General features: G+C 37.0%; 1 protein-coding gene and 1 long non-coding RNA gene across 2 annotated transcripts in view; one reads left to right on the forward strand and one right to left on the reverse strand.

Annotated features, from left to right (window-relative positions):
- LOC117328358 (centrosomal protein of 97 kDa-like) overlaps positions 1-24,671 on the reverse strand; it is a 41,348-nt gene that overhangs the window by 11,839 nt on the left and 4,838 nt on the right. The window contains exons 2-6 of the mRNA XM_033885884.1: positions 19,225-19,370; positions 17,906-18,008; positions 15,988-16,043; positions 15,685-15,786; positions 13,975-14,088 (exon numbers count right to left, since the gene is read on the reverse strand). Of these exons, the coding sequence (XP_033741775.1) occupies positions 13,975-14,088; positions 15,685-15,786; positions 15,988-16,043; positions 17,906-18,008; positions 19,225-19,370 (521 nt within the window). The remainder of the gene's footprint in view (positions 1-13,974; positions 14,089-15,684; positions 15,787-15,987; positions 16,044-17,905; positions 18,009-19,224; positions 19,371-24,671) is intronic.
- Positions 8,157-9,809, forward strand: LOC117327495. The gene is made up of 4 exons (XR_004532652.1): positions 8,157-8,286; positions 8,401-8,471; positions 9,038-9,204; positions 9,560-9,809. It is a non-coding gene; the product is annotated as an uncharacterized LOC117327495 (long non-coding RNA).

Here is a 24,671-nt window from a genome sequence, read left to right on the forward strand (position 1 = left end):
ATTCGCGACCGAGTCTGGTCGCGAAAATAGCGAAAATTAGACACTCGCTAAAAAAACCCGATATACAGTAAGTCATTAATGGCACAGGTTTTCATCAATGTTAGAACATTTAAAAGAGGTAAACTGTTTAGTTATGTCTTGGATGATTTAGTTTTTTTGTTTTTTGTTTCTACTTTGTATGGGGCATTATGTACCAAAAACGAGAGGAAGGAGTGGGTAAGTGTACGGTTTAGACAGCTTTAGACTGGAGATGCTATTGTTTCCCCAGATGTCAAGGCTGCATGATATGTGATTAAAATCACTATATTGTCGACCTTGATAATTATACTATCAACAGATCTCAATATTTTGAAAATCTCCTCTTTTCTCTTTAATAGATTTGATACCCCGACGTCGGAGACAACAGAGTACAACCTCAACTCCAGATCACTGATTGTGTCTAAAACATTCACTGCTGCCATACATGTGCCACCGACATTGATTCATCTCCGATGGTACCTGGTTCTTTAAACTCGGCCAAACGACAATTGCTCAGGAACATTTGTACCCCACAATTGATACACACATAATTATTTAATCAAACAATTTCTGTCACCATTAATTTTTAATTATTGATCAAAACAATTCCCGGCTTCACGATCAGAGATGTACATCGATCATGAACCCGACACTGCAGGCTCCAACTTCCGTCCTGAGGCCTCTTTACCAAACATACAATCATTAAATACCAGAGGCACGTAACCCACAATTTACAGATCAACACAACAAACACAAGCTCCCCCTACTGAGAAGCAATTTCTAGGAAATGTTCATTATCAAAAAGATTGTGTTATAAGTTTCGTGATCAATTGTATGACCTTTTTTTTGTACTTGGTTTACAGGGGAAACACAAACAGCATACCTCGGGTAATTATTGAGTAAACATGAGTAAATAATTATACTGGGTTAACTGTTACTGACGAAACAATTTAACAATGTACAGCATCAATCAACATCAAACTTGATACCTGGTCGTGCTCCAATACACCAACACTATATAGCTAGGACAGTTGCTTAATCATTTAACCTTTTCCATCATGTTTCAAAACATTGTTCCAACTTGCTAAAATTATGATATATAAATGTTACAGGAACAATGAAATGCTTCCCAAAGTTTCAGCTATAATGGAAACCTGGCATTCATTATAACAGGTTACTCCTGTATCAGATCAAGTGTTCACTCCCCCGAACAGATGATGTCCAAAATTTTCCAGGAGATTCCACTTTTTTGTATTCTTTAACATATTAATGTTTGATGGTATGTGTAGGCTAACATTCCAACTCATTCTTACTCGTTCCACTTTAGATCTATGGATACTTGAATTGGTGGACCCGTGAAATCAACAAATATAAATCTTCCATGAAAATTAATAGTTTGACATTATGACAGCTTTCAACACCAGCTTACAACATACTGGGCATCAAAAATGAAATTGAACAAACAAACAACAAGCAAAACATCAATGACACTCTCAAAAAAACCACTAAAGGGATGATTGTGAACAAGGTACTCATATTGAAAACTTCATCAACCTCAAGATAGCACAGGGCTTTTTCTTTTTGGTTTGGGATGGGTCTTTTTGTCTCATATCGGGAAGAAAATCGGTGAATCAGGAAAGATTTTGTTCAGGTATAACCTGCAAATTTTGAGAATTTGGCTTAAATATGAAATAATTTAAATTGGGAAAGGGCCCTTTAATTGCCCCAAAAAGCCCTCTGAAAATAGCCCTGTGTTACAACTGAATCTGTCCTGAATAATACTACTGCTCTCTCACCAATCAATGCTGACAGACTTCTTTGTTCAATACTTTGTTAAATATCTGTAAGAACAGGAAGAAGCGAAAAAACCACTAACCAAACAGAATGTAAAAAGTAAAACAAGTGTACAAGGAGTCTGGTAAACTATCAGACTTCTGTAATACTGAGTCACTACCTGTAACTAAATATTACAGTCATAACAGTTTAGGTTATATTAACCCACAAAGACTGTAAAACACTCATTGAAAAATACGTCAATACTAGTTCAATGCAGAACTGCAAGAATTTCAACAAAGAGGCATAGCTTCTCTAGAAATGGTCATAATCAAAAGCCATGTCAGGAGGTACAACTACATAAGGTCAGGGTATACTCAACAATTACATTCTCAAAAAAACAAAAAAAACCCCAAAATATAGTCAAACAAATCTCAAGGATTTAAGCAAAGGTGCATAACTTCAGTGAAATTGGTCAAAACGAAGAAGACAATTTTCAGCAAATTACAGCCCCCCCCCCCCCCCCCCCCCCCCACCACCAACTGATGTGAAATCTATGTCAAGAATGCTGATAGTGAATCCATGCTCAAAGTATGAAGATTCAGTGACAAGAAGTGTAGGAGATAGAGCAAAAACTTGGTACAATGGATAGTTTCCTACCCTAGGTGAATCCATGTCCAAAGAATGAATATCCAGTGGCAAGTAGTGCAGTAGATAGGGCCTGGCTGAACTTATTATTTCATGCAGGTCAAATGTGAAAATGTAGGTCAGAGTAACCTATTTTTGGTACCATGGCAAACTGCCTCACATAGGTGAATGCATGCCCAAAGTATGAATTTTCAAGTGACAAATAGTGGTAATATGTCTGGCAAACTTTTTCTTTGAAGAAGGTCAAAGGTCAAAGTGTAAAACCATGTACAAAGTTCCAGTGACTGGTAGTGTAGGAGATAGCCCTTATCAATTTGCAGCATGGACTGCAATGCAGCATATGCTGCAATCATGCTGCTTTTATACTGGCATCATGCTGCTAGTTTCACAGCATGATTGCAGCATGTGCTGCATAGCAGCATGGTACCATGCTTCTGTACAGCATGTACTGCAACCATGCTTTAAAAATTGAGGTAATTGAATATCTGAACTCTATCATGCTGCAATCATGCTTTGTCGACTTAGTTAATTTATCATATGCACTGTATCATGCTGCAACCATGCTGCAATAACTTTGCCAGTTTGGATATCAAATCATATCATGCTGCAATCATGCTGTGTGGACTTAGTAAATTTATCATATGAATTGTATCATGCTGCAACCATGCTGCAATAACTTTGTCATTTTAGACAGGATATGTACCATGCTGCAACCATGCTGCAATAACTTTGCCATTTTTGATATCGAATTATATCATGCTGCAATCATGCTGTGTGGACTTAGTAAATTTATCATATGAAATGCATCATGCTGCAACCATGCTGCAATAACTTTGGCATTTTAGATAGGATCTGTACCATGCTGCAACCATGCTGTATTAACTTTGCCATTTTAGATACAAACTGTACCATGCTGCAATTATGCTGTATTAACTTAGTTAATTTAATGAACTGCACCATTCTTTCATGTATTAACATGAATTGTTTAAGTTGAAATGTGTATATGCTTGGCCATTCTGCATTAGCTTAAAAGGGCATTCCTTTGTTCGGACATCACAAAATTTCTGTGGGTGAAATGTAGGTCCAAGCGAGGATCCAAAATCTAGGACCAAATTTCCCAGGTACCAAGATTAACCTAAACAATTATTAATTAATAAAATAAGATACAGAAAATTAACAAAAGTTGGTATTAGATATTTTAGTATCTTTTTTTTTAATTTTAAATAAAATATAGAAAATTTCCAGGTATCAATGGTGATAACAAAATAATTTTTAATAACATGTTTGTGTTGCAGCATTTCCTTTTTATACTTGATCAGTACCACACATATTTATTTAAAATTCAATAACAATTATTTAAATTAAGTATTTCGTTTATAAGTATGTTCTTTGTTAGTATAACGGTTCACAGCTTTTAAATGTGATATTTTGTCAGCTTTCACTTGTAGTTCTATCTCAGAAGGAATTAACTTAAACATTGATGAATGTTGCAAGTTAGTACATTCGTGTGACGACTTAAAACTCATCCCTATAAAAATTTCATTCAAATTTTCAGAGTTTAGATCGTTTTTTGAAGAACCAGTATATTGACTTTTGCTTCGATTATACACTTTTTATCGGAGATAGAATCAGTCACTTTATCCAAACACTGACATAAACCAAGACGTTGCCATTTACCATGCACCAGCTTACTACCAGGTAGCCACACATGTAACATGTTCGCCAAAACAAAATCGGGGTCACTCTACCAACAGTTACACATGTGCTTGGAATATCGCTTTTAATTCAATCAAATAAGATTAAAATCACCTGCTCTTTGTCTTTGTATCGCATACTTTCTGGATATATGCGGTGTTAAGATTACATCTGATAATAGCATACGAAATCACGGGCTTGACTTTTTACTCAAATACACTCAAATATACTCAAATACACTCAAATATACTCAAATACACTCAAATACACAAAAAAAATACTCAAATACAAATAAAATTCACTTCTATAACATCAATTTGTATGTGATGTGATCATTAATTTGTAAATATTACGACATAAGCAGGCCTGATAAATAACAAAACCAACCAACAACTTTGCAAGGGAGGTAACTCCTTTTCCTATACAACCTATCATACCTATTGAAAACTTCAGTCTGGTTTTCTTTAATGTTTTTTAAGGCATGACTCTTTCCTACAAATATATTTGATTATTAGTATTTTTTAAGGATCTTAGTCTACCTGTCTCTTTCTACTTAATATATAAAATATTATATGTATTATTGTTACTCAATCAAAATACTCTAGATTTCAATACATAAACCATAAAATGCCATGTATGCAAAGAATATTGACTCATGCACAAATATTTTTTTTAGTTGAGGAAATAAACTTTTTTGTCAGGTTATAGTCACTTTCAGCATTAAACCGAATTATCATGGATTAAAGGAGAAGTTTCCGTTCGTCCTTGTCCAAGTGTCACTTATACTCAAAATATAACAATACATGTACTAATGACTGTGTTTGATGCACTATTGTTCATGTGGCAAAATGTGGCAAATTAATATTGTCCAGCAAATAAAACCAAACAATATATCACACAGAAACTTGATCTTATTAAGTAGTAAACCATGGCCATATTATAATGCTCATAATCTAATTACTCATCACCAAGTTAAGGTAATAACATAAATTGAAGTCATACAACACAACCAATATGACTTTCAACATTCTTACATAATATTGGTTGTATATTATATCACTTCAATTGTTTTTTATCACTTCAATTGTTTTTGCGTAAGTACCCTAAAGAAAATTTTCCAGGAGATTTTCATTTCCTTTCGACATTTAATAAATGGAAAGCAATGCAGTATACATGTATTATAAGGAAATCATTACAATAATGTGTTTGGGGATTAATTTTCAAATGTTTCTAACAAATTAATATCTGCATGATCCTACAGGGTACAAACACCTTTCTGAAAATGACAAGTAATAAATATTGAAGATCTTTACAACATGATTTGGGATTGCACAAAAGATACAAGATATTAATATCTTTCAAAATAAATTAAGAGATGGATGTTGTTTTATCCTAGGATACGTGAATGATGCTAAGGGACTTACAATGTAACACAGTGATCAAAGGACCCCAAAGCAACCAAAAAACTTATATCAGATCAGTTGATGTTAAATTTTTAAAGGACTAGTTAATGGATTATATACCATCACTAGTAACACACTTAGTTACAAGTAGTATTTCCTAAAACTTAAAAAAAGGTCAAATGTTTTAAGTATTTATTTATACAAAAAATGAAAATCTATATGGAATAAAGATTTTTTGCCATCATCAGATGGAAGTACATCAACAATTCCTATTTATCTTTTAGTCTGATCAGGAAAACAAAATGGCTTTAAGCCAGCCAGCCCACCACCAGTTTCAACAGTTTAATCTATTATTGATACATTTCCTAAAGTTTTTCTCAAGATCTATCTTAGACTTCAAATGTAGGTTTCCAATATAATGAAATGAATAATAATTAAGTAATAGGGGAAAGAAGGGAAAAGTAGAAAAGAGATCAATCTCAATGGTGGACACCAAGATCCCCTGGAATCTCTTGTTATACAGCTGATGGTTTATGATTATTTCTGATGATTTTTTTTTAGAATTGATATTATTCATAAGTCTGATTTTAAACAATGATGAAATCCTTCTAACGTTACACAGACTTGTTGATTTCATTTGGAAGTCAATTCTAATAATCCACCTATTGCTCTCGAGATATAATCTAAATTTGATATCATTCATTCTAAAGTTGGTAACATATCTCTTCATACTACAGGTATTTTACAGTAATATTCATATGTAATGCTATCCACTCAGTGATTGAGATTACAGTAGACTACACTCGCTTTGTGGATATTGACAACTTGGTTATCATATTAACATACTACATGTAATTTAATTTTAAAATTATAACAGAAATTTTATGAAAGCATGGCACAAAAAGTCATCTGGAAACTTTTTAACAGTTTATCGAAAAATTATTACGGAAAATATTAATTCATTGCCTTGACTTCAATTTTCAATGAATTAATTACTCAAAGATTGAAATATGGATTTGTGAGGGGGGAAAAATCAATAAAAATGAATTGTTTTACAAAATACCACAAATTTGACAACAATTTTATACAGAGAATCAAACACAGTATAGAAATTCTTGTAATAAATATTAATTATAACTATCTAGTATGAGTATTTTTGCATTTGTGAGTAGATGATCCGGATTTACTCGCGCCCAATGCGTAAACAAAAATTGGGTCGTGAATGGGGTATTTTGATTATCATTTTAAAATACTTCTTGAGAAAATAAATAAAAAATATTTTACATGTGACCTCTATATATACCAAAGAATACTATTTTGGGTCCATTATATCATAAAAATATTGATTTCAGGTCCGTTATCGACCATTTCGACAATTCAACTCTGACGGCAATGGGGTCGTAAATCGGATATTTTGACAATTATTTCAAAATACTTCTAGGGAAAATTAATCTAAGATATTTTACATATGACCTCTATAGGCACCAAAGAATAACATATTGAGTCCATTCTCTTATGAAAATATCGATTTTGGGTCCATTATCGGCCATTTCTGTAATTCAACTTTGACGACAATCGGGCCGCGAATCGCGAATGATTAAAACATTGATTTAAAATACTTCTCGGTCAAATAAACCCCTAATGTTTTGCATATGATACAGTTGGGCATTTCAGAACAAATATTTGGCTCTGTTCTTTGAAAATAATGCAAATTTAAACCCCATTTCCCAACGTTTCGATAATTCCAAGCCAATTTCAGTAAAGCCAAAATATCCCAACCGATCCGGGTACATAGTATTACGGTTCGCAAGATCGTAGCCTGGTCGCTTATTAACGACCATGTTACGCACAAAATAAGGTTATGTGTGTGAAATACATTTGTATTTGAGTATATTTTTGTGTATTTGAGTATATTTTATGTGTATTTGAGTATGTTTGAGTGTATTTGAGTATATTTGAGTGTATTTGAGTAAAAAGTCAAGCCGCGAAATCACGTCGTGTTTGACACAACATTCATCGCTATAAACTCCAATAAACATGTGTCGAACTTATGTTGTCACTCGGACGCTTCCTTGTAAAACGTATATTGAAGTTAAGCGCTGTGATGATCTCGACCTCGACATGAGTTTACTAACAACAGACGATATTCCCGTACTTTAATCTGAATTATTTGAAATCGTGAACATAAAAAGAAAACGTGCATTGGTCGGTTCCTCGTCTGAAAATACATCCATATTAAACAATAGGCGTATGACAGACGAGGCCAAAACCTCTGGTCAGATTACATGTTTATCGTTCGATTCACCTATGACCTCGTTTGTTTACCTTGCTCCCGAGATGTGACGAGAGTGCTCCTCGAGCTCGTGCGATCTAAATGTGCACGATGCAAGTATTAAATACTGTAATATTTATCTTAAAAGTATGACACAATAGAAGTTTATGATTTAGAATAAAAAACACGCACAAGTAAAAATGAATCGTGTTAATCTCTGGCAGTAAAATATTTATCCCATGATGCAACACACACGAGTTTAGCGGGAAGTCTGATAGCCATGTTTGAATTCACCGGATGTTTATTTCCAGAAGAAAAGTATAAACAAACACGACGATAGCCTAAAAACGAAGTTTGTTTCCAGTCTTACTGAAGAAGATCGACTAACTTCAAGTTACCGACGAATGAATATCAGCTTTCTCGTTGTTTTTGACGACCGATGCATATTTTTACCGACAAACATCGTTACGAGACAGGGTAAGTTTTAATTATATAATCTTCTTCACGTTCTGACATCGTTTCACATTATACGACGATGAATTTGATATAGATCTATTCATATCAATAATACCTAATAATTTATTATTTCAGGGTTTTGATGATTAATTTATCACAGATTACACGGCCGAAGGAAACGCAGTACCGATCCATGTGTTACAATCGTAAGTTTTCAATTTTATTTATTTATTATTAACGATCTTCGGCCCGACTTAAATTGCATTTTTCCCCCACTCACACAACCCTTGTTATGATTATGACGTACATACGTATTCACAAACAATGGTGAGGAAAATTTGTGTTTTGGATAATGAAACCTTTCGTGAAAGATCTTTACCTCCACATTCTTTTGAGGATCGATGTTTGCAGATTATTGCATCAAATTGAAACGATTAAATGAAATAGGTGAATTAAGATGAATTATAAGTTAGTAACATTGTTTTATGTATAGTATATTGCAGTTTCACATTGATATGAACTGATGGAGAATTCGGGAGTAGCTTGATTTAATTAATAATTAAGTCATCCTGGCAAGTTTTATTTTGTAGCTTTGTGTGGCTGGCTTAAATTTTCTTGATAAAAAGGCTTCCAAAGCAAACATAATGAAAATGATAGCAAAGTGATCATGAAAAGTACATAAGTTAAATACATACATTATCTTCAAAAACTTGACAATTATTCTAATTTTGAAATAAAAGAATATTCTAAAAGTCTTTCTTTCTTCCAACAGAGACTGAGTCTTCATGCAGTACATTCTGGAATGAGGAACACCGCATGCATTAATTGTGGTCCAAATTGATGGCATTGACTTAACACAAAGCAGAAAGGAATGAAGAGAAATGAAGAAGTTTATGTTTCACATTAATTAAGATTATTCGAGATATGTTATCTGTCGAGGTATACAACATTTCCTTTCATAATAAAAGTGTAAACATTAATATATATACCCAAAAAAATTATGTATATAATCTAAAAATCCTTGTTAGTTATTTGTTGTACTAGCAAAAAATATAATATAGTCGTCTCAAGCTTGGTTGTATTGAAATCCCCGGGGACAGTGACAGAGATATATCACTACAGTACGTGCTACATCAAACAACACACCATTGTTCAAATTGTCAATCAACATTTCATTTAGTCAGTATTTAGAATTGATTCCAAAATTATGATAATCTTTTCACAGTTTATTAGAAATAGGGTTAAATTCGATAGAAGAAGTCATTGACTGTTGCTTGTTTTTGTTTATTTTAAGTTTACGGACACACATGAAAACAGTTTCCAGTACATCTGGGCTACTTCGAGGAAACTACGTATACTGTCTGAAATCAGTCTTGTGCGTCGGTGACAAAACGTATACATATCCTACTATAACTCTGCTGGAAAATATTATTTTGTACTATTTTCCTACTATTTTAGAAAAAAAACACAGAATTATAAATACATACTGTAGTATGTACTGACATTGAACTTGTATATCTTGTTGACTATTTTTGTTGAAACAAACCACTTCTAGCTAGGATGAATTGATATTAGTTGTATTTGAAAATTGTACTAGAAAAAGATAGCTGTGTTGTGTATGTGATGGAAGTTTTGAGAAAAAGAATATAAGAGGCAAATAAAATAAGTACCATGGGTAAATTAGAATTAAAATTTGTTTTGTCACATTCTCATTTCATTGATAAGTTTTAAATGTTTGAACTAGAAAAAACAGCCTGTATGAAAAGTTTTATACCATGTTAATTACCAAATAAAATGTAATACAAAAGTATTCTTCAAGTTTTTATTGCATGATTTTCATTGATTTTGTAAACCATGCTGCCATGAAGCATGATTGAAGCATGATCCCAGCATAATTTGCATAATTGAAACATGCTGGGATCATGCTGCAGACCATGCTGGGATCATGCTGCAGACCATGCTGGCATCATGCTGCAAACCATGCTGGCATCATGCTGCAGACCATGCTGGCATCATGCTGCAGACCATGCTGGGATCATGCTTCACAGACCATGCTGGGATCATGCTGCGGCCATGCTTCCTTAAAGCATAAATGCAGCATGATCCCAGCATAATTTGCATAATTGAAACATGCTGCAATCATGCTTTAACTAGTAAGAATATATAGTGAGGTAAATTAGGCACCATGCTGCAGTCATGCTTCATTCATGCTGCAATTCCATGCTGCATTCATACTGCATCTATGCTGTGATCATGCTGCAAATTCATAAGGGAGAGTCCAGACAAGATAGCAGAAGGGTGGACGTAAGGACTACGATGGACAACGGAGGGACAGAAGATGGAAGGATAGACATGTACACAACACACAACTATACCCCCCCCCCCCCCCCCCAAAGTGTTCCCAGTGAGGGACTAGAAATGTTAAGGATAGGACTCAAATACATAAGGTACATATAATAACCTTAAAGGTCATTCACTGAAAAAAACATTCTAATGTATCACTAGATCAATGTTGTCTACAGACAGACAAAACTGATCCCAGTATAGTTCTAGTTACAGGGGATATGATAACAGACCAAGTCTTTTTTTATATAATAAATAACAGGAAGCAGTCACGAGGACAAATATTGTTAACATACCAGGTAGTCTAGAATCAACCAGTGGATGAAGTATAAACATAACAGACATTTACTCCTTTACTTTCACGATATGCGATGAAATAAAATCCCATCAATGATATCAATACTAAATCGATTGTGCTTCCTCCGGACCCCATGCTGAGATGTCGGCTTGGCAGGCAATGCAGCATTGCCTTTTGTCATCAGATAAAACATTGTTTGGTCTGCACAAAATTAATGGTGTGTATAGGTGTTTATGGGTCTATTGAGAAAGTAACGACCGATTCAATTGGTCATTTTTCATTTTTATCAGATTGAGATCCGAAGCCATATATTTGTTCCTTTTCTCCAATAGTTGATTGCCTGCAGACGTTTCACACATATGGAGGTCATTCTTATTTATAATCAGACAGAACTTTGGAGATGGTCCTGACTATAAGGTCATATATATTTAAAAATAGCTTTTTCTATAGTAATAGAGAACTCTAGTACTGTATGGAGCTGTTATGTATATTGGAAATCATTTTGATAAGGTAGCAAATCTATTGGTAAAGTGCTAAGCCTATATAATTAAAGGGTGTGTATATCAATAACACAAATAGAACATCTTATTGTAAAACGATTAGGCAGAAGATTTTATTTGTCGTATGATTACCCTTGTAGTTTAAACAAATGGTCAGTCTTTGCTGATACAGAATAAAATTAGTCCCTGCTGTCTTCACTGTATGATACATAAAAGGAAACAAAATTTGGGATTATATCGGTAGGTTCATCTCTTCTCTCTGAAATTCTTTTGACCTCCAAATGTCTCATTGATACTGCTCTTTACTTGTGGCAGCTTGTGTTTCTCGGGAAGCTGAGAAACAGGTCAGTCTGTGTGGTCGGTGTCTCATTCTTTGGCCAGGCACTTTCCACTCATCACTTAATTGCATGTTGTTTAATGAGGTAATCACCAACTACTACAATAATACCCTGCCTCAAAATGACACTGGCTGTTCATGGGTTGCTAAACCCAACAAACAAACTTTGATTCTGCCTCACTTTTAAACCTTGAGCATTATAAATTAGAATACTGAAGCTACCAGCTTAATGTTCATCAATGACTGGATGCACGTAACACATCAGACCCGTTCCTGTGTCAGTATATATGATGGATCGAGACTGATATCAGACCATTGGGCTTACAACATATTTCAATGAGATGGCACTATAAAATGGCCCTTATATTGGCTCCATTCAAGTACAACTGAAGACATGAAAGCTGAGGGAGTCTATGATTCCTCCACTCTGGTGTAAAAAAAAAATCTTTCTGGGTCATTTTAGTGCTACAAATGGTATCTGTGACTCTCCCTTTGGTGACAGGAAACTAATGACAGGTTAAACAGTACTTACAGTACAACTTGAGACAATGGCTGTGTTCTAGATTGTGATGGAGAGATTCAATTAGTGGTAGATTGTAAAGCTAGCTATCTCACAGGGGCTCTAGTCATTCAGACCTTCCACCAAGAGAAATGCTTAAGAAAAGACACCCTAAGGGAGAAAAAAATGTCTGTACGACATAATGTCCTGCAGCCATTTGACCTTTGCATAAAGTTTGACCAAAATTCAAACAAGTGCAATCAATGATTGCGAAAGCTCACAGGCAGCAGCAATCACACTATGCATTCATTTTTTAAATATGTATAAGCATGTCATTTTGAAATTGTGCGTCACATAATATCGCTCCTAGACCTCTTATGGATGTATAAACCAAATAAGAAGGGTGTGGACTTACAAGCTTTCCAAAACTTATCCCCAAAATCTTTAAAGAGGGTTTTAATGCCAAAAAAATTAAGTCCACTAAATGGTAAAATGCGAAAAAAATCACAATTTTTTTCTGCATTATTTTGTCATAACATTACTCCTAGACGTCTATTTTAGACTAATGAATGTATAAACCAAATTAGAAGGGTGTGAGGTGTATACTTTTGGACTTCGAAGCTTTCCAAAAATTGATCCCAAAAACTTTAAAGTGGGGTGGGACGCTGACTCCGATGCCGGGGGTACAGTATTATTAGCTCACAGTTACTCATAACCAGTGAGCTAAAAAGAATGAAATTGCTAAGATTTAGCATTTAAATTGAATCATTTGATGATTTTCTATGTAAAGCAAGTGTGACCTTGACCTTGGAACCCTGAAACACAAATATACTCATACTTGACCTTTGTATGAAATTTGACCAAAATCTGTCAAAGAATGAAGTTGTTTGACCAAAATCTGTCAAAGAATAAAGTTGTTTGACCAAAATATGTCACAGAATGAAGTTGTTTGACCAAAATCTTTCAGAGAATGAAGTTGTTGAGTGTTTACATTGAATCGGGCAGGACGGACAGGACATGATGTGACAGGATCAAACGGGACAAGGCAGAGATGGGCAAACTATATGCCCCCCTTACGAAAGAGAGGGTATAACTTCCAACCTTCCAGTTCAGTTAGGTAACAGCAAGCAATTACACTTTATTAGATTTGTAATTGTGTTCAGATTTTTTAATAATTCTCCGTGATTTTTTTTCACTGAAAAATATTCCTCTTTCATTGAAACCTGTCTGATACATAACAGGACCTGTTTTACTATAAATTGATATTTTTCAGTGAAATGGATGAATAAAGAAGATCTTACAGCAAATTCTCAAAACCTGAGTGTTTAACCCAAAAATACAATGAACACATGCATTTCATAGATAGGTCCATACTTCAATGTAAGTATATTCCCAGCTTGGTTAGAATAACACTTGGAACTTTCAGAGAAACTAAGCTTAGGGCAAAACATGAAAGTGAAGTTTTTCACATCCATAATTTTCAAAAGTACGAATACCAAGAAAAATGGTTATATTCAGCAAATGATGAATATGTTGAGAAATTTGTATCATTGCAGTAGGACTTATATATGTAGAAATCTGTGAGGACCACAGTTTTGAAGTTTTGTTATGCTGGTAAATTTACCTAGTTTACTGTTGTGCGAGTACCATATCAGTATGTCAAAGGAAGGGAGATAACTCAAAATTTGATTTCCACTACAAACCATACTGAAATACTAGGTGTTCCACTCACCTCATTGATGTCTCCTATTTCATTTTCAGCCAATGACAGGATAGCTATGGACTTTGGGAAATGCTGTGGGACTGTTCTCAGTGATGTCAGAATGTTGCCATGGAGAAGAAGTGTCTGTAAAAAATATCACCGAATTATCTTCAATAGAAACAAAAAGATATCACATTTCTAAAATATGATGTATTACTAAAATACAGAGACAACTTCACCCTTTGGATATTTGAAAGAGTGCTCCAATTGAATTATGATGTTGCTCTATTTAAACTTTTGCAAAATAACTCGTACTGCATATACCCGTTTCAACTTTTCAAAATACATTTATTATGCATACAAAGCAAACAGCATTGTGCATGACTTTTTATATGAAGCAAAACATATATATTTGCTATTCAGAAGTTAACTTTGATTAATTAGTTAAATTAAGATGATCAAGGTCAATTTCAAAGACATAAATAGGGCCTAGCGTGGAGCAAAATAAAATATTGTTTGTGAAATGGTCTAGGCTAGGAGAATGAGATGACTACATGTTAGCTCTACTTAGGGACTGTAAGGACCTGTGATAACTGATAGGCAGCTGCATTTCCATACAGAGTCCATATTAGAGAGAGGAGAAGAGCAGAGGGATTTAACTGACTTACACAGAGACTTCTACGGTATGTTATATCTGTTACTGAGAATATCAGATGTGGTGTATTATGTCTGACAGGGAGGATATCAGATTGTGGGGAGTACAGAGGATGTAACAGCCTTACCAGGAGACTCATGAGGTGTGTTATTTCTGACATGGAAAATATCGGGGTGTGGGGGAGTACAGAAGATGTAACAGCCTTACCTGGAGACTCCTGAGGTGTGTTATTTCTGACAGGGAAGATATCAGGGTGGGGGTATAAAGAGGATGTAACAGCCTTACCAGGAGACTCCTGAGGTGTGTTATTTCTGATAGGGAAAATATCGGGGTGTGGGGGAGTACAGAAGATGTAACAGCCTTACCCGGAGACTCATGAGGTGTATTATGTCTGACAGGGAAAATATCAGGGTGTGGGGGAGTACAGAAGATGTAACAGCCTTACCAGGATACTCATGAGGTGTGTTATTTCTGACAGGGAAGATATCAGGGTGTGGGGGAGTACAGAAGATGTAACAGCCTTACCCGGAGACTCCTGAGGTGTGTTATTTCTGACAGGGAAGATATCAGGGTGTGGGGGTATACAGAGGATGTAACAGCCTTACTAGGAGACTCATGAGGTGTGTTATTTCTGACAGGGAAGATATCAGGGTGTGGGGGTATACAGAGGATGTAACAGCCTTACCCGGAGACTCATGAGGTGTATTGTGTCTGACAGGGAAGATATCAGGGTGTGGGGGAGTACAGAAGATGTAACAGCCTTACCCGGAGACTCATGAGGTGTGTTATTTCTGACAGGGAAGATATCAGGGTGTGGGGGTATACAGAGGATGTAACAGCCTTACCAGGAGACTCATGAGGTGTATTGTGTCTGACAGGGAAGATATCAGGGTGTGGGGGAGTACAGAAGATGTAACAGCCTTACCCGGAGACTCCTGAGGTGTGTTATTTCTGACAGGGAAGATGTCAGGTTGTGGGGGTATACAGAGGATGTAACAGCCTAAACAGGAGACTCATGAGGTGTGTTATTTCTGACAGGGAAGATATCAGGGTGTGGGGGAGTACAGAAGATGTAACAGCCTTACCCGGAGACTCCTCAGGTGTGTTATGTCCGACAGGGAAGATATACTGTTGTCGGATAGATCCAGATGACCTAGGCTGATGTTGGTATTCAGATTCTCCATGGCCTGTCAATATAATAACAAAATTCACTTTAGATTATTATTTCATCAGATTTTTTTTTAAACATACAAGAATATATTACCTATTTTTTTCTTCTTTAAATTGCAATCTTCACAATTAGGTCATCTACATTACAGCTATGAAACTGCGTTCACAAAAGATTCACTTAAGGTGAGAGTATATTGTTTTTTGTGCATTTTCCTCACCTTGATGCTATTTCCCGATAAGTTCAACCATTCCAGCTGCAAAAGTTCTTTTAAACCTAGAGAAAAGACAGATATATGACATTGTGTTATAGCAATCTTATAAACATGGCCTTCTACATATTAAAATGTATTAACAAAACATGAGAATCAAGTCATTTCTCAAAATGTAAGGTCCAGGTCAGCATATTTCAACTTGAAATATACGATAATGTTTCATGCCCTTATACGGTAGGTGTATTTTATATGGTAGGTGTATTTACTCTGTAACGAGTACAGGGGAACAATGTCTACAGTTATAATGGTATATACGGTAGGCATACTTACAGTAAATACTCTGTAACAAGTACAGGGGAACAATGCCTACAGTTATAATGGTATATACGGTAGGCATACTTACAGTAAATACTCTGTAACAAGTACAGGGGAACAATGTCTACAGTTATAATGGTATATACGGTAGGCATACTTACAGTAAATACTCTGTAACAAGTACAGGGGAACAATGTCTACAGTTATAATGGTATATACGGTAGGCATACTTACAGTAAATACTCTGTAACGAGTACAGGGGAACAATGTCTACAGTTATAATGGTATATACGGTAGGCATACTTACAGTAAATACTCTGTAACAAGTACAGGGGAACAATGCCTACAGTTATAATGGTATATACGGTAGGCATACTTACAGTAAATACTCTGTAACAAGTACAGGGGAACAATGCCTACAGTTATAATGGTATATACGGTAGGCATACTTACAGTAAATACTCTGTAACAAGTACAGGGGAACAATGCCTACAGTTATAATGGTATATACGGTAGGCATACTTACAGTAAATACTCTGTTACAAGTACAGGGGAACAATGCCTACAGTTATAATGGTATATACGGTAGGCATACTTACAGTAAATACTCTGTAACAAGTACAGGGGAACAATGATAAAGTTTGACTCAAAAGTAGAAGGTGGGCTAAATGCAGGACACCTAAATGGAATTTGTTAGGATGTTTACACTAAACGACAATAGACATTACCCGGGATTAGTTAATTGACAGATAAATCATATAACCTGTTTCGATTTGGACTTTTCATTCGGGAAATTTCTTGTCCCCAATTCATTATGTTTTGTGTATTTATTTCTGATGTCAATCTTAGCTTGGGATCGCTCAAGCTTGGGGGTCGCATCATCTGAGCAGTCTAGCAGGGCTGCCTGCTATTTCGCTAACAGCTGCTTCCTATGTGACTTGAGATCGCTCAAGTTAACGAGATCTCTCCTTTCTTTATACAGTCATAGCTAAGCTTGTGACCGCTCAAGCTCGGGGGTTGCATGCCCCACTAGTATCAGTAGTATTTTAACTGTTTAGATGTATCTTTTCTTGTTGTGAGTTAAACTTATTATGTAATATTATAAGTAGTTTTGATGTAATTCAGTGTAAGAATGAGCAGCCCCTAAGAATGCCAAAAGTTTAAGTAATTAAGCCTGAACAAGTTATAGGTTCATTCAATAATTTTTTTGAACTTCACTACTGTTTGTTGTGTTGTTTATAAACAGATAAATATGGTCCATGCCTTCAATACATGTATAAATGGTGGTGGTTTAATTTCCTAACTCAGTAATTTCCGTGGTGGCTTAATTTTGCATATATATACTATAGGTAAACTATATCATGTAGGCCAAGGGGCATTTTGGCAATCAATGTACCTTATTTCTTTTGCACATGTTCTGGAATTAATTAATTTCCCCACACATAAATTACCACATTTATAGTATCACTTCTGTAAAGAATGTTCTCACCTCTTGACAAAGGATTCTATGATAATCTATGTGTCAGCCGTTGAAAATATTTTTGACAGTTATGCAATTAAATTACCTTTGTCAAGTTTTAGTAATATTGACAAAAGCGAGATAACTTACCTTCCACAGCCACAATACTGTTGTTGGGTAGATTGAGAACGGTCAAGTTTTTCAGTTTCCCTATCCCGGTCATCCTCACCAGTCTGTTCCCAGACAGAGACAGCTGAAGAGTGACGTAAGAACAATTTAAAAGTTATGATCAGAAAAACAAACAAGAGGCCCATGGGTTTTAATGGTCACCTGAGATTTGAAATATTTCAGTTAATTTAATTGACCCATTTTGAGCCCGCCCATCAGGCCCTAGGGGTCAGTCAGGGCCAACATGTGTATACCATTAAGCTGTCGTCCAATGCTGATAATGTTAACAAAGTTAGAATGAATTCCAATAGAAATCCAACAAATAATAGTCAAAAATGTGATTTCCCTATATAAACTATAGTAAAGTTTACCCCCTCCCCAGGGGCAAACGTGAGACTCCAGGGTCATGAAATTCATAACTTTAGTAAAGCACCATAAGGCCCTTCCACCTATGAAGAGTATTTGATTCTATCTTAATTGGGTCTTGAGAAGATTTCTAAAACTTCAGTCAATTTGATCCTTTTTAGCCCCGCCCATCAGCCCCTGGGCTGGGGGTCATCTATCTTAATTGGGTCTTGAGAAGAAGATTTTTGAAACTTCAGTCAATTTGACCCTTTTTAGCCCCGCCCATCAGTCCCTGGGGGTCAGTCAGGGCCAACATGTGCATGCCATCAAACTGTCATCCCATGCTGATAATGTTAGCCAAATTAGAATGAATTCCATTACAAATCCAACAAATAAAAGTCAAAAATGTGATTTCCCTATATAAACAATAGTAAAGTTTACCCCCTCCCCAGGGGCAAACATGTGACCCCTGGGTCATGAAATTCACAATTTTGGTAAAGCACCTTAAGACCCTTCCATCTATGAAGAGTGTTTGATTCCACCATATCTGAGAGTAAAGAAGAAGATTTTTAAAGTTTTAGTCAATTTGATCCTTTTTAACCCCGCCCCTAAGGACCCTTGGGGGTGGGGACCATATAATTCACAATTTTAGTTGACTTTTAGCCATAGAAGCTTCCTACCAAATTTCATTGAATTAATTTGGTGTAGGGGTTTTGGAGAAGAAGTCAAAAATGTAAATTGTTTACGGATGCACGACGGACGATGCACGACGACGGACAAAAGGTGATTAAAATAGGTCACTTGAGACTTTGTCTCAGGTGACCTAAAAAATTATACTGACAACTGAACTACGGGTTCAAAATCAGGCAATAGGGCAGGTTGGCAATCACAACAAAGTTCTTATTTTAGGAAAAAAATAAAAGATAAAAAGGTGTATTGTAAGAATGATAAAGCACCTGTTTTAGGTTGTGGCATCGTTCCAGATTTTCTATCTTGGAAACATTGTTCTTGTCACAAATAATGGTAGCAGGATCAAGGCCGGGTGGCACCTCAATTCTATGTAACCTTCGGCCTGACAGGTCAAGGACGTCGGACTCGGCGTCTGTAATATAAATCAAATAGTAACCTATTCATAAGGACAGTGACAATACATACTTTCCAGTAATCTGGTAACCTGGTAATCACTGAGGCTGTCTAACCTGGTAATCACTGAGGCTGTCTTACTTGGTAATCACTGAGGCTGTCTAACTTGGTAATCACCAACGCTGTCTAACCTGGTAATCACTAAGGCTGTCTAACCTGGTAATCACTGAGTATCTAACCTAGTTATCACTATGACTGTCTAACCTGGTAATCACTGAGGGTGTCTAACCTGGTAATCACTGAGGGTGTCTAACCTGGTAATCACTGATGGTGTCTAACCTGGTAATCACTGAGGGTGTCTAACCTGGTAATCACTGAGTATCTAACCTGGTAATAATTGATGCTGTCTAACCTGGTAATCATTGAGGCTGTCTAACCTGGTAATCACTAAGGCTGTCTAACCTGGTAACCACTAAGGCTGTCTAACCTGGTAATCACTGAGTATCTAACCTGGTAATAATTGAGGCTGTCTAACCTGGTAATCATTGAGGCTGTCTAACCTGGTAATCACTGAGGCTGTCTACCCTGTTAATCACTGAGGCTGTCTAACCTGGTAATCACTGAGGCTGTCTAACCTGGTAATCACTAAGGGTGTCTAACCTGGTAATCATTGAGTATCTAACCTAGTAATCACTAAGACTGTCTAACCTGGTAATCATTGAGGCTGTCTAACCTGGTAATCATTGAGGCTGTCTAACCTAGTAATCACTAAGACTGTCTAACCTGGTAATCATTGAGGCTGTCTTAGAAACCTGGTAATCACTGAGTATCTAACCTAGTAATCACTAAGGCTGTCTAACCTGTTAATCACTGAGGCTGTCTAACCTGGTAATCACTAAGACTGCCATAACCTGGCAATCACTAAGGCTGTCTAACTTGGTAATCATTGAGGCTGTCATACTTGGTAATCACTAAGGCTGTCTAATATAACCTGGTAATCACTAAGGCTGTCTAACCTAGTAATCACTAAGGCTGTGTAACCTGGTAATCACTAAGGCTGTCTAACCTGGTAATCACTAAGGCTGTCTAATATAACCTGGTAATCACTAAGGCTGTCTAACCTGGTAATCACTGAGGCTGTCTAACTTTGTAATCACTAAGGCTCTCTAACCTGGTAATCATTGAGGCTGTCTTACCTGGTAATCACTGAGGCTGTCTAACCTGGTAATCACTGAGGCTGTCTAACCTAGTAATCACTGAGGCTGTCTAACCTATTAATCACTGAGGCTGTCTAACCTAGTAATCACTGAGGCTGTCTAACCTAGTAATCACTGAGGCTGTCTAACCTAGTAATCACTGAGGCTGTCTAACCTGGTAATCACTGAGGCTGTCTAACCTGGTAATCACTGAGGGTGTCTAACCTGGTAATCACTGAGTATCAAACCTAGTAATCACTGAGGCTGTCTAACCTAGTAATCACTGAGGCTGTCTAACCTAGTAATCACTGAGGCTGTCTAACTTGGTAATCATTGAGGCTGTCTAACCTGGTAATCACTGAGGCTGTCTAACCTAGTAATCACTGAGGCTGTCTAACCTGGTAATCACTGAGGCTGTCTAACCTAGTAATCACTGAGGCTGTCCAACTTTGTAATCACTGAGGCTGTCTAACCTGGTAATCACTGAGGCTGTCTAACCTAGTAATCACTAAGACTGTCTAACCTGGTAATCACTGAGGCTGTCTAACCTGGTAATCACTAAGGCTGTCTAACCTGGTAATCACTGAGGCTGTCTAACCTGGTAATCACTGAGGCTGTCTAACCTGGTAATCACTGAGGCTGTTTAACCTGGTAATCACTGAGGCTGTCTAACCTAGTAATCACTGAGGCTGTCCAACTTTGTAATCACTGAGGCTGTCTAACCTGGTAATCACTGAGGCTGTCTAACCTAGTAATCACTGAGGCTGTCTAACCTAGTAATCACTGAGGCTGTCCAACTTTGTAATCACTGAGGCTGTCTAACCTTGTAATCACTGAGGCTGTCCAACTTTGTAATCACTAAGGCTGTCTAACCTTGTAATGACTGAGACTGTCATAACCTTGTAATCACTGAGGCTGTCCAACTTTGTAATCACTAAGGCTGTCTAACCTTGTAATGACTGAGGCTGTCTAACCTAGTAATCACTGAGGCTGTCTAACCTGGTAATCACTGAGGCTGTCTAACCTGGTAATCACTGAGGCTGTCTAACCTAGTAATCACTGAGGCTGTCTAACCTGGTAATCACTGAGGCTGTCTAACCTAGTAATCACTGAGGCTGTCTAACCTGGTAATCACTGAGGCTGTCTAACCTAGTAATCACTGAGGCTGTCTAACCTATTAATCACTGAGGCTGTCTAACCTAGTAATCACTGAGGCTGTCTAACCTGGTAATCACTGAGGCTGTCTAACCTGGTAATCACTGAGTATCTAACCTGGTAATAATTGAGGCTGTCTAACCTGGTAATCATTGAGTCTGTCTAACCTAGTAATCACTGAGGCTGTCTAACCTAGTAATCACTGAGGCTGTCTAACCTGGTAATCACTGAGGCTGTCTAACCTAGTAATCACTGAGGCTGTCTAACCTAGTAATCACTGAGGCTGTCTAACCTGGTAATCACTGAGGCTGTCTAACCTAGTATTCACTGAGGCTGTCTAACCTGGTAATCACTGAGGCTGTCTAACCTAGTAATCACTGAGGCTGTCTAACCTAGTAATCACTGAGGCTGTCTAACCTGGTAATCACTGAGGCTGTCTAACCTGGTAATCACTGAGGCTGTCTAACCTGGTAATCACTGAGGCTGTCTAACCTGGTAATCATTGAGGCTATCAAAGGACTAGAGGACAACAAAAGTGTTGTTGTAACCTATTTTTATCTTTACAACTTTTACCAACCTAACATGAAACAACATCTTTTTGTCAGCAGAAGCCACACCATCACTACTAGTCATTCCCTGTTATACACCACTCAGTACACATGAATTAAATGTAATACAACATAAAAAGGAATACATTTTCTTAAAAGCCGTTAAAAACCTTGTCATTTAAATTTACTGAAGTATTTTAAAATGTTCCAGCATTAGTGTAAGTTTTCAATATAGTTATCTTCCTCCATACGTAATTAAAAATCTTGTAGATTTTTAAAGAAACTGACACAATGTACATTGTATATAAATAGAACACATTTGTTAAATGAAAATAAGAAAGATTATTAAAAGGGCAGTGGTAGGGTAGTGGTAGGGCAGTGGTAGGGTAGTGTTAGGGCAGTGGTAGGGCAGTGGTAGGGTAGTGGTAGGGTAGTGGTAGTGGTAGGGCAGTGGTAGGGTAGTGGTAGGGTAGTGGTAGGGTAGTGGTAGGGCAGTGGTAGGGTAGTGGTAGGGTAGTGGTATAGGGCAGTGGTAGGGCAGTGGTAGGGCGGTGGTAGGGCAGTGGTAGGGCAGTGGTAGGGTAGTGGTAGGGCAGTGGTAGGGTAGTGGTAGGGTAGTGGTAGGGCAGTGGTAGGGTAGTGGTAGGGTAGTGGTAGGGCAGTGGTAGGGCAGTGGTAGGGTAGTGGTAGGGCAGTGGTAGGGCAGTGGTAGGGCAGTGGTAGGGTAGTGGTAGGGCAATGGTAGGGTAGTGGTAGGGCAGTGGTAGGGCAGTGGTAGGGCAGTGGTAGGGTAGTGGTAGGGCAGTGGTAGGGCAGTGGTAGGGCAGTGGTAGGGTAGTGGAAGGGCAATGGTAGGGCAGTGGTAGGGCAGTGGAAGGGCAATGGTAGGGTAGTGGTAGGGCAGTGGTAGGGTAGTGGTAGGGTAGTGGTAGGGCAGTGGTAGGGCAGTGGTAGGGCAGTGGTAGGGTAGTGGTAGGGTAGTGGTAGGGCAGTGGTAGGGCAGTGGTAGGGTAGTGGTAGGGCAGTGGTAGGGTAGTGGTAGGGCAGTGGTGGGGTAGTGGTGGGGCAGTGGTAGGGCAGTGGTAGGGCAGTGGTAGGGTAGTGGTAGTGTAGTGGTAGGGTAATGGTAGGGTAGTGGTAGGGCAGTGCAATAAATGTTGTGTGTAAGCTGTTAGCACTGACAGCTCCAGCTAACAGCTCCCCTGGGACTTGAGAAAGACATTAGCTGGTCACCACAGATAATAATTTGTGAACCAATTTGAGAGTGTTATGTTGCTGTGAAATAGCTGTTTATAAAACTCAAAGTTATTATTATCTAAAAGTCTTGAATGTAACTGACACCCTGTTGGACACAAGATATCAGTAATATAAACCTGTCTAATCTGACACCCTGTTGAACACAACATATCATTAAGATAAACCTGTCTACCCACAATACCTTGAAATTCCACATATTTTAGTTTTGTTACTACAATGTATCTTTAAAAATATTTTTAATAATTAATAAGTTACAAAGCTTGAGGACCAAATCCATGTCCTTTACACCAAAATGCCTTGGTTAAAGATAGATTAAATGAAGCCTAAAGGCCGGAGGTCCAACACTAGGTCCTTTTGTAAAAGAATGTCAAATTGCAAATTATTAGTCAGCTAACATTATGGTAATACATGTACATAATTCATTATAAGGTGTTGTAATTCACATACAAAACTGATTTATTTTTTGTATTTCATACATAAGATTTTCAATTCTATCTAATTTTATACCAACATCTTATTACAAGAGAACATTTCTATTATGGCCTTGTCTGTTGGAAATGAAGAAGACATGTCATGATGATTTCTACCGTTTATCAATACGGATTAATCTCATTTCTTTTAGCATAGTATAACTAATCTTTATAAAATATTATACTGTATATATACTGGTCTTAATGATGAACAATCTAACATTATGATATAACAGTACAAATATTTGTTATATCCTCTTTAACCGATTTCATCTCTAGTATGTACTGTAGCCTGTAGGGGGTATTACTAGTATGTACTGCTAGCCTGTAGGGGGTATTACTAGTATTTACACCAACAATGTCCCCACTGTTGAAGACAAACAATACCAACATTATCCCTAACACAAATTCTCAACAATCTACTGATGTATCTTTAACAATAGCATTGACCTAGATATTAGGGACTGGTTTGGGGGGATTTAAAAGTACAAAACCATCCTTGGAAGTTGGGTGTACTTAGGCAACATATATGGAAAACAATGTACAAAAAATGTCACAATGACCTGAAAAAAAAGCATACCCGGGCAATACATGTCCCCTACTGGCTCCTGAAGGAATGAAGCCGCTAGAATACTGACAAACTTTGGTGTGCATCATAAGTAAAAGACAGATGGAGAAGAAAACTATATGTCCC

Source organism: Pecten maximus, chromosome 5 (assembly GCF_902652985.1).
Source record: "Pecten maximus chromosome 5, xPecMax1.1, whole genome shotgun sequence".
In the NCBI taxonomy this organism is placed as follows: Eukaryota; Metazoa; Mollusca; class Bivalvia; order Pectinida; family Pectinidae; genus Pecten; species Pecten maximus.